The sequence below is a fragment of the Onychomys torridus genome, unplaced genomic scaffold (assembly GCF_903995425.1).
Source record: "Onychomys torridus unplaced genomic scaffold, mOncTor1.1, whole genome shotgun sequence".
NCBI classification, from domain to species: domain Eukaryota; kingdom Metazoa; phylum Chordata; class Mammalia; order Rodentia; family Cricetidae; genus Onychomys; species Onychomys torridus.
The window spans coordinates 15,257-26,677 of record NW_023411248.1 but is presented as its reverse complement, the minus strand read 5'-3'; the positions used below and the strand labels follow the sequence as shown (position 1 = coordinate 26,677).

The window sequence follows — 11,421 nt, the reverse complement described above, 5'->3', positions numbered from 1 at the left end:
GGTACAGTTGAAGTGCATCTATGGATCTGACAGAGCTGTGAAAAGAACCAAGAAAAGCAAAGGAAAGTGTGTTATAAGTCAAAAGAGAAAACACGGAGAGATGGGTCAGGAGTTAGAGCACTCGCTGCTCAGGCAGAGACCCTGAGTTCTGCTCCAGCACCCACATCAGGCAGTTGACAACCGCCTGTAACTCAGGCTGCAGGCCTGTCTGAAGCCTCTCCTGAATCCGTAGGCATCTACACTCATGCACATACATTTAAAATTCTAGGAACAAAACAATAACAAAAAAACTTTAAAAGCTACAGTCACTAAATAAATATACGAATAATAGAATTTTCTATAGAAATACAGCAGCTCTCAGAGGTTAAAGGAGTCAGTGTCCAAGGCCGGGAGCCCCCTGGTGGACGAAATCCACTACTGCAGTCGCCAGCTGACCTCCATACACAGGGGCACACCTACCACATGATAAATAAGTGGCAAGAAACTGTAGTCATTAAAACAGCATAGTGTCCAGCAAGACAAATAGACCAGTAGAGTAGATGTATTCCAGAAAGAGGCGGTCTCTAGAGGCACAGAAGGAAGGCATGTGAATGCAGAGTAGATGAGCAGGTGTGGAGTGAGGGGAACTCAGGGTTGGTGAAGGAAGCAAAGGAGACAGGGGTGAGGTCTGACCCAGCAGAGATCTGGGGAGGCTTGCTGTGTGGGACCACAGCCCAGCAGAGGGAGCTCAGGCTCTTCTCTGACTGCCTGGGGCAGGTTCTCTGCTCCCCCATCCTCTGAAGCTGGTCTGAACACAGAGGACACTGAGAAGGATGATGGAGGATCACACTGACACTGTTTCTCCCCACAGGACAGAGGACCAAAGCCGAACCCCCAGCCAGGTGAGTTGCCATCCGGGTCCTCTGCAGGAGCAGCCAAGCTCTTAACCACTCAGCCATCTCTCCAGCCCCTCAAATAACATGAGAGAGAGGGGGAGAGAGGAGAAGGGAGAGAGGGAGGAGGGAGGGAGGAGGAAGAAGGGAGGAGGGAGGAGAGGGAGGGAGGGAGAGAGGGAGAGAGGGAGAGGAGGAGAGGGAGGGAGAGGAGAGACAGAGAGAGACAGAGAAAGAACCACACTCAGGGCACTTCACATCTCCCTAACCACTGACATCATCCTGTCTGCTCCCTCCTTGTCCCCTATGACATTTGCTCCTCAGGGCACCAGATTCTCAGTGACAAGGAGCACAGAGGTCTCAGGAGTCTCCTTCCCAGAACAACAACACCTTCAGCGCTCAGACTTTCTCCTCTCTTCCTTCCATTTCCCGGGTTTCCCTCTCTGTCTCTGTTTCCTCTCAGCCTTGAACATCTGCCTCGATTCAACAGCTCTCCATTCTTCCCTTTCTTCTGTCTTTCTCCATGGTCCAGTGAGCCCGCTCCCCCAGAATCCTTTGTTGCAGATCGTCCACATCTCTTACCCTTTTCTCTCACACCTCCCAATCTCTCTGCCCTTCTCTCCTGACTCTTCTTCTCCCTACTGTACATGGCCTGCTTCTGACCCTTCCTTTTCCCAAACCCTCTGTTCTGGAAAGGATCACATTAAGCCCAGGCTGGCCTGGAACTAACTCTGTAGCCAAGGAAGACCTTGAACTCCTGAACCTTTTGCCTCCACCTCCCAACTGTTAGAATGACAGGCATCATACCACACCCAGTTTATGAGGTGCTGGGATGGACCCAGGGCCTGGTGCATATAACTCAAGCATCTGCTAGCAACACTGCATCCCAGCTTCCTCCTCTCCCTGTGGCTTCCTTGGCCAGATGCTCTTCCTCCAGTCCTGTTGACACACTTTCAGGTTGTTTGGGGTTTGCTTTGTTTTGTGCAGACAGAGTCTTGCACTGGTCTGGAACTCACTAATTAGACCAGGTTGGTTGGCCAGTGAACACCCGGAGTCCCCTGTCTCCACCTCCTGAGTACTGACATCACAAGCATTCACCACCATGCCCAGTTGGGTATGTTTTCTAACATGTTCCTATGTGTGTACATGTGCAGGTGCCACATCCACATATGTCGAAGGCCAGAGATCAATGGAGAGTCTGTCAGTTCCTCTCTGTTCTATTTGTGTTTACCGCATGTATAGTGTGTGTGTGTGTGGTGTGTGTGTGTGTGTGTGTGTTCACTTGTGAATGAGTGTGGAGGTAGAGGTCTATGTAGTGACTCCCCTCAGTTTTCCCACCTCAAGTCAATATTTATTTTGAGTCAGGGTCTCTCCCTAACCTGAAGCTCAACAGTTGGGCTAGACTGCCCAGACAATGAGCTTCAGGGATCCTCCTCTCTCCATCCACTCTCCAGACACATCCTGTCCAGCATTTTTCACACGAGTCCTTGGGGATCTAAATGTGTGTCTTCAGGTTTGTGAAGTGGGCACTTTACCAGCTGAACCATCTCTCCAGCCCTCTACTTTATCTTTTGAGACAGGGTCTTTCACTGAATCGAGAGCTCATCTGTTAGTCCTGGCCAGTGAACCCCAGGGATTTATCTGCCCATTTCTGCCTTCTCCAGCATCCAGCTTTCTGTGGTGCTGCATCTGCAATTTGACTTCATGCTTATGTGACACTTTCTTTACTGACTGAGCCATCTCTGAAGCCCAGGACCTCATGTCTTAACCCTTTCCTGTCCAGATTCTAATATGTTGTCCATTTGTTCCTTGCAGGGACCTCATTGAAAACACTGAGGATGTTGAAACCTGAAGGTAAATTCTGCCAGCTTCCAGTTTCCCCACCTGGCTCTGCCTTCTTCTCCCCAAGACCCCACACTTACATAAGCACCCCTCAGTATTTCCACCTTTCCCTCCTTCACCCTGTTCCTCCCTGTAACCGAGGTCCTCACCTCACTGTTGGAACTCCCAACCTCCTGTCTCCCTCCCTGTCACAGCTTGACTTCAGCCACTCCCTGTTCCTTTTTCTCTAGGACAATATGTGGACCCCAAAGAGAACCCCAAGGTAAGCCACTCAGACTCAGGCCTGAAGGAAGTTAAAGGGATGTTGAAGAAGGAGGACAGAAGGGTGGAGACTAGAGAGGTGGGCAGGACACTCAGGCTGCAGTTGCTGCAGGTGTGGGCAGGAACACTCAGGCTGCAGTTGCTGCAGGTGTGGGCAGGACACTCAGGCTGCAGCTGGGGGCAGGTGTGGGCAGGACACTCAGGCTGCAGCTGCTGCAGGTGTGGGCAAGACACTCAGGCTGCAAGCTGCTGCAGGTGTGGGCAGGACACTCAGGCTGCAGCTGCTGCTTTATGGTGGCCACAGCTGCACTGCTGCCATCTACCCTCTTGTACCACACAGGATAACAACCTCGTGTATGCCTCCATTGCCCTCTCAAGTCTAGTCTCCCCACGAACACCACCTCACCAGCCTGTCCATGAAGACCCCCAGGAAGAGACTGTGTACTCCAATGTAAAGGCCAAATGAGTGGGTCTGGGTGACGACCTCAGAGTCACCTGTGCTTCTAGTGGGAAGACTCCCAGCTTCTACTGACACTCAAAGCCAGAGACAAAAATCTCATGGGTCACTGATACCCATGGTTAGAGTCAGAAATCCACATGTCAGGGCATTTGAGCTCAGAGAAACTGAGGAACTCCCAGTTCCCTTTTTTAACTTCCTAGACCTTCTTCACAAAATAAAACAATCCACAGAATTGGCCTAAAATGAATCTAATTAGGAGTCACTCATGTGACCCTTATCTTCTGGCCCTCTAAGTTACCACTCTCTATCACGTTTTTCTAGCTGCATATATATATATAATGCCAAAAATCTAAGGCCCATTCCATGAGATGGAACCCAGACCTGGCACTGTTAAAGGGTCCAGGAACCTGTGTGTGATAATCTTAGGCCGTAAGGAAAATCCACCCCCATCCTCTACTTATTGGACATGGCCGTTAAAGTGACTCTAATAACTTTACTGATGTCCCCACACATCACTGTGTCTCTCAACCTTGTCAGAGATGCCTTTCTCCCTGCAGCAGGTGACAATAACAGAGTCGCTCAACTGGCCACGTCCTGAGAATAAGGGACTGAGGCATGCTCAGTCCTCATAGGGACATATCACAACCCTTTAATCAAGCCTCAAGGATCTTTGAGAAAAGAGGGGGGTCAGGGCTGTGTAAGAGACAGGGGCGGTGGAAACAGCATTTTCTGAAGACAATGGGTCAGTCGCACATATAAACTCACAGAGATTGTGACAGCAGGCACAAGATCTACACAAGCTTAAACAGATCAAATTCAGTGTGAAAAGGGCATGATGCCTCACCACAGGCTGAGATGCTACTGACATTGCTTACTAAAGGTAAAATTCTATTTTGTGTGGACTGCTGTTTTCCTGCATGTATATGAATTACATATAAGAAGTGCCCAGGATTCCCAAAGGGCTCAGCCCTCCAACAGGAAGAGGAACATCTGAGAGCTGGAGAGCAGCAGCCTGAGAAGCAGCAGAAGACTGATGGGATTCCATCCCTGAGGCTGATCTCCAGGGTGGCAGCAGCCTGCACTAACAGGGAAAGTTAGAGAGCCAGTTTCCAGGGAGACAAAAGGGAGGGTCGGTGAGTGCAGAGCAGGAAACACTGGGAGGAGACATGGGTTCAAGGCAAGGGAAGGAAGCAGAGGGAGAAGGACATGGACTGGGGGCAAAGGACCAGGAGAGCTGAATGTAGTGGATAGCCATCTCAGCATTGGCCTGGAAGTTTCCAACCCCCATTAAGGCTTAGGTAATGGTCACGCCCACAAGGCAGGGCTGAAGGGAGGATGATGAAGACCAAGGATGGAAAGGAGAGTGCTCTCTTGGTGCCTGGACCCTGGACGGCTGGAGGTAGACCGAGCAGAGTTCTCCAGAGAACAACTGCAAGACTGCGCCATACCTTTGCCAGACCCTGCAACCTATCCCTTCATTTGTAAGTTACCCCACAAAATAAACCTCCCTTTTAACTACGTGGAGTGGCCTTCATAATTTCACCAACAGCTGAACTCAGCAGCAGCCCATGGTTACAGTGATCTTGTCAGCTGGAGTGGTGTCTCCTCTGAGCATCCCTGAGGTGTTCACACAAGCAGGCTGCCAGGATGATGGTCTGGCCTGTCATCTATGGGAGTGCCCGTTCATCATCTCCTCCCTCCAGGCAGCTGGACACAGGGAAGGAGTCTCAAAGCTGTTACTCCAGTGGTCATGTGACTTGCCATGTAGTCTTCATTGTTCAAAAGGGAGAAACAGCAAAGGAGCCCACAGCCAAGTCTTCCCAGAACCAACATTCTCAACAACACTTAGGTCAAGTCCCTCAGGGTGAAGGCACATTCCTGTTGGAATGGGGAACAGATATGGGTTCTAGCATGGCTACCAGTGTTTGGGGTTTGTGTTCCCTGGCCTGAGCAGTCAGTTAAAAGAAGGACTAGAGGAAGTCTGACTGGTGGCAAATGTGTGTAATCGAATGATTGACAGTAGAGATAGCAAGATCATGAACTGGAGGCTGTCATTGTTACCTATTGAGTTTGAGGTAGCCTGGGCTACATGAGACTCTGTTTCAAAACCAAACAACCAGCAAACCTCACTAAAACTCCAAACAGAGTGGTCATGGAGACAGGTCTTCCATTAGCTCACTTTGGTTGAAGACAGAGAATATTAACATGTCACTGGTTTCCTCTGTAGGTTCACTTAAACAAATTGTGTCACAATTAATATTTTTTTTAAATAATACACATAATGTTGAAGAGGAGATTGGGAGTTTCTCCATTCTGTGACCTTAAACTCAGTGTTTTATGAGTTTCTGCGTCTGGCCTTGGCTGTCTACAGAAGCTGGGAGACTTCATCCAAAGGAGCTGGAGACTGTGCTGGTCACCCGGCCCCAATCAATGGGTCTTTAGGACACTTTAGAGTCTCTTCTAGGGGTTTACCCTGGGCAGGGGTGCACAGAGTTCCCATGCTTCAGTTGGGCAGCATGTGAGGGAAATGAAGATGATGATGTCATCCTAGGGGAGAAAGAAGAGGTCAGATGGGGGCGGGGCAACTGTGCTAATGTAAAGTCTCAGGTGCAGCCTGAGTGTCCTGTCTTCTACACCACCAGCCACCATCCTTCTGCCCTCTCTAGCATCTCCTCCACTCTCCTCAGGACCCAGTCTGGATAGGTAATTTGGTTTGTATGTTGTCACTGGGGTGAACAAATCATGAGTGAGAGGGTAGGTGGAGTGACAGGAGGGGAGGACAGATGGACAGTTTTCATCAATGGTGAGATCTATAGGGTCAGGACCCACAGGAACTGCACTGTGGGTAATCTGAGGAGATTTTCTGGAATTGGATGATTCGGAGAGAAATAAAGAGTGTTGAGACTGTTGGGTATAATGTCAGAGTCTGAATGCTGGGGACACTATCAGGAACTAGAGTCTGAAGAGTCACATAGCCATGCCTGGAAGACCATGTTTACTCAGGATGAGGGCTGGATAAACTTGTGGTGGCAGATCAGCTGTGAAAGGTGCCTTGCATGACTTTGTGTGTGTGTGTGTGTGTGTGTGTGTGTGTGTGTGTGTGTGTGTGTGCAGGTGCATATGCATGCAAGTAAGTGTGTGCTCCTGCTTGTGTAGGCCAGAGGACAAGCTCGGGTAATACTCCTACTCAGGACACCATGCACCTTGGACTATGAGTTTGGTTAGTTGGTCCTTGTTTTTGTTTGTTTGTTTGGGGGGACAAGTTTTCACTCTGTACCACTGGCTGGCCTTGAACTCAGTGTATAGACCAGTGTACATTCAAGCTAACAACACTCACACATCTGCACAGCTCTGCCTCCCAAATGCTACAATTAAAGGTATGCACCCCCGTGCCCACTTTAAGGTTTAATTTTTTCCATTATATTTACTTATTTATTCTATGGATGCCAGGTACGCATGAGCTACAGCCTAAGCAGCAGCCAGGTACTAAGACTGCCAGTATGACACTCCCAATGGTCACATGCATATGTGCATGTATGTACACACACCAAAGCTCCAGGCTGCTCTTCTACAGAAAATGTCCCTCCCCCATGAAAGTATCATAGCTGCCGGGGCCCAGTCACTGCTATTATGGGAAATATGGTTGGCATTGCAGGAGACTTATTACAGCATTCTGGACATTAATCACATCCCCCCTGCAGCATCCCTATGGTGATTCAACTGAGTCCAGGCCTTGAAAGTCTGACATTGCTCATGACTTGGGATTAAGGGGCCAGCAGGTGGCAGCAGTGAGGCTGAGTACAAACTGGAGTAGCTTTGGAGTCATTGTCCAGGGGAAGAAAATCACCCCTTGAAGCCCAGGGTAGTTACAGACTCCTCAGCAGGGAGCAGGCCAGGGCAAGATAGTGCACTGGGCCTTGGTTCTGCCGGGTGCTGTGAAGAGTCCCTGAAGGACAAGAAGAGGACAAAGAGCAGATGGTGGTGGGGACATGAGCTAGGACTGGGGACGGAATGTGTTTCCTCATCACCTCCATCTTCACTGTCTGAAGTGAGCAGAAACTGACTGACCACTTCTGTTCCTGAGATTTCTAGAGAGACAGACAGACAGACAACCAGTATGGTGGGAGACACAATGAGAAAAGACGAAGAGAGGAAGCACAGGAGTAGAGGAAACCTGGAGGTGAGGAAACAGTGATTACAGGCCACATGGAAATGGACAAAACTGGATAAGACAGGGGTCAAGGTGGAAGAGAGGAGAGCCCGGCATGGTGAGGTCAATAGCATATTTCTTGCCAAAAAGAAGGGCTAGGCTCAAGGGGCCATCTTGTCAGTGACCACAGGACAGATCTTCTCTGCAGCATGAGAAAGAAGCCAGAATGAAGGAAGTTGCTGGTCACAAGGAGGTGGAGAAGGGCAGGTCCTCCCCGTGTCAGTCCTCCATCTGAGAAGACTTGAGGGTTGTGTGCCCCTTACCCTGATTCTTCCTGACTCCTGATCACCCCAGGGTCCCTCACAGATCCTCCTCTCCTGCCTGGTAGCTCTGCTGGTCTCACTTCCTGGAGGGAATCAGGCCATGGCTTGGATCCTGCTTCTGCTGCTGTCAGCTGCATGCCTGCAAGCTGGTGAGTTCGGGGACCTTTTTAGCAGGGACTCTGCCTTAACCACATGAGGGCCCAGTGAGGCTGGGAAGAGCAGGCTGTCCTGTGGAGAGGTCACTGCTGGAGGAGCCAGCTTGTCTTGTCCTTTCATCCCCAAGAGAGAGCTCATCCCTCAGAGTAGTGCACCCTAACCCTACTCTGACTTTTCTGTCCCACCAGCCTTTTGTCCCACATTGGCCTGTGGGTGAAGGGTCAGAAATTATGGTTTGTCCTTTCATTCCCTGCAGTGGCTTCAGATTCTCTGTATTGTTCCCAGGTTACTCAGCAGGATCCAACAGAGAAAGACCCTTGTGGTCAACCAACCAGCACGCCTCGCTGGTGTCCAGGGCGGCTCCATCGAGATCCCCTTCTCCTTCTACTTCCCCTGGGAGTTGGCAGAGGATCCAAAGATGAAGATTCTCTGGAGATGGAAGATCTTCCATGGGGAATTTATCTACATCTCCTCCTCGAGATTCATACATAAGCATTTCAAGAACTGGCTCATCCTGAACTGGACACAGCCTCAGACATCTGGAGTCCTAAGAATCCTGAACTTGAAGAAGGAGGACCAGACAGTGTACTTCTGCCGAGTTCATCTGAACACAAAAGAAGGCATTGAGTTCTGGCAGTCCACTGAAGGGACTCAACTGACCATCACACCTGGTGAGACACCCTGGCTCTGGCTTTGAAGACTCTGGCTTCTTTGTCCCCTAAATGTCACCTCATGCTCCACAACTCTGAGATTTCTTTCACACTCCTTACCCTCGGCTCTGCCCAGGCCTCTGCCAAGAGATTGTTCCCTGGTTCTTGTGACAAGCCTTTGCTGCTCCTCTGAGCTTGTCTGTCATTCTCTGCTCAGAGGAAACTCCACCCCACACTAGGCTTCATCACAGGCCTTCCACCCTAGTTCCCCCTTTTTGTTCCAAATCTAATACTGTGGTTCTTCCCACATCAACCATTCCCCATGACTTCGAGGTGGATTCATTCTCCAGGATATAGCTGACTCACTTGGTCCTACAGCAGGGATCCAATTAGCCCATCTATGAAGCATCTCTACACAGTCTCAACCTAAGCCAAATACAAACAGTAGGTGCCCAATGGATGCTCTTCGTGTCCTACAATCCAATTGTAAACTGCCAGCTGTCACCACATTACCCCTACTAGCTCCCCAGCACACATCCCTCACCTCTCCACCCACTCCCTTGTCTCCTCTCAGCTTCCAAACTCTCTTCTCTCCTCTCTTTCCCTCAGCTTTCCCATACAAGCCACCAGGATTTTCAATACAGTGTCTCCAATTTCTTTTTTTTTCTCAGAGCTGAGGCCTGAACCCAGGGCCTTGTACTTGTTAGGCAAGCGCTCTACCATTGAGCTAAATCCCCAACCCCCAGTGTCTCCAGTTTCATGATGTGGCTCTCTGTCTCCATTCAGAACAGCGACTCTGAAGCAGAAGTAACTGCAGGCCCATGCACTGGTATCATCGAGACCCATCCTGGTCAGTGTGTGGTTCCACACATGGCCATTCTGGAGCTGAGGGAGCCTATGTGCTTGGTGATCGATCACAACCTTCCTCTGTGGCTATTAATTTGTTTATTACTATTTGGTTTTTATAACAAAGGGTCTCGCTATATTTCTTTGGCTGTCCCACTATACACTATGTAGACCAGGATGGCCTTGACCTCACAGAACTCTGCCTGCCTCTGGCTCCCAAGTGCTGAGACAGTCATGTGCTACCATGCTCAGCTGTGGCCATTGACTGGATTAAGTTCAACCTGTGATAGGACACTCACAGCAGAGTTCTTGTGCAGTCTCTACAGCAGCTGCCAGGGCTCAGGGAAGGGAAAGGAGCTGCTTGAAGGGTCTAGAGCAGTGGTTCCCTACCTATCCTTAATACAGTTCCTTGTGCTGTGGTGACCCTCATCCATGTATTTCTTCTGTTACTGCTTCATAACTTTAACTCTGATGCTCTTATCAATTTGTAATTTAAATAACTGATATGCAGGATACCTGATATGGGACCCTTGTGGGGTTAGGGACCCACAAGTTGAGAATTGCTGGGTTTTGGTCAAAATAGGTAAATGTGGAAAATAACCACATTGATGTTTGTAGAGCAAATGAGTGTACTCTGTATTGAGCTGTACACTTAAGGCTAAGATTACACGTTTTCGGTTATACATTATTATGTAGTTAGTGTGTGTGATCATGTGGATCTGTTAATTTAGGTGTGTGTGTGTGTGTGTGTGTGTGTGAATGCATGAGTGTACACATTTGTTCATGTTCCTGTGGGGGATAAAGGATAACTTCAGGTGGCATCCACCTTATTTTTTGAGACAATATCTCTCACTGGCTTCCAGATTCCCAAGTATGCAAGGCTGTGTGACCAGTAAGGCTCAGGGACATGGCTGTCTCTGCCTCCTCAGTACTGGGATGAGAGTACTCAGCTCTGTTTGGTTTGGAACTAAGTATGTGTAGACAAGGCTGGCTTGAACTCACGGAGATCTCACTGCCTCTGGCTCTAGGGCTAAGATTTAAGGCCACACCCGCCTAAATCAGCTCTTTATATGGACACTAGGAAGGAATGTTGGGTTCTAAGACAGAGAGCAAAACACTCTATAGTCTGAGTCTTATCTGCATGTTACAAACATTCATAACAAAATCAGCTGTACTTCTGTTGCTTAGTTGTCTGTGACCAGATGACCATCCGAGGACACACCTCCAGGACTGGTGGAGAGTGAGCGTTTGAGCTTGTTCTCCTGGAGTCTCAGTCTTCAGCATGTGTTTCCCTCTCTGTGAACTTCTAACAGCTGTTCCCCATGCCACAACCCACAGAGGAGACAAGGTATGACACCCCATCCCTCCCTCATCTCTCCCCAGCCATCACCACCACCATGCAGAGCCCCTCCATCCTCACTTCTGCAGTCACCACAGCTGGCCTGGAGAACACAGAGGGCCAGAGGAATCCTTCACTTGTGAACCTGGTCGCCACGGTCGGGGTGGTGTTGGCCACGGCTGTGCTCATAACCCCCATCTGTGTACTGATGATCTTCCTCTGGGGGAAGCAAAGGTAAGTGGTCCAGGACAGGCCCTCACCTGAGCTTCCTCTCTGAGTGTTCTCAGCTGTGGGAGGTAGAGAAGGACGAGTTTGTGCAGGACAGAGTCCCGACAACATAAGGACAGAAAGGAAGCTGAACTCAACCTGGACTGAATCTGCACCTCTTTCCTTAGAATCCAAGCTGGAAATCAGAGGAGCAAGTGCAGATGAACACAGAGCCTGTGCTAGGGGATTGAAGGGGCATGCATGTGCCTCTGGAGTAACTGCTCACTTGAATAGAGCTATTTGAGTTGAGGATAT

The 11,421-nt window shown here is 49.5% G+C and overlaps 1 protein-coding gene across 1 annotated transcript; it reads left to right on the top strand.

The window, feature by feature from the left end:
• Positions 1-850: 850 nt before the first annotated feature.
• On the top strand, positions 851-11,137 carry LOC118575043 (paired immunoglobulin-like type 2 receptor beta; the record flags this gene model as incomplete). Its single annotated transcript, XM_036175756.1, has 7 exons — positions 851-881; positions 2,688-2,726; positions 2,945-3,123; positions 3,316-3,426; positions 7,940-8,061; positions 8,359-8,735; positions 10,944-11,137. Coding segments are annotated over 7 exons (1,053 nt in total), but the record flags the coding sequence as incomplete, so codon positions are not given.
• Between the last annotated feature and the right edge of the window lie 284 nt (positions 11,138-11,421).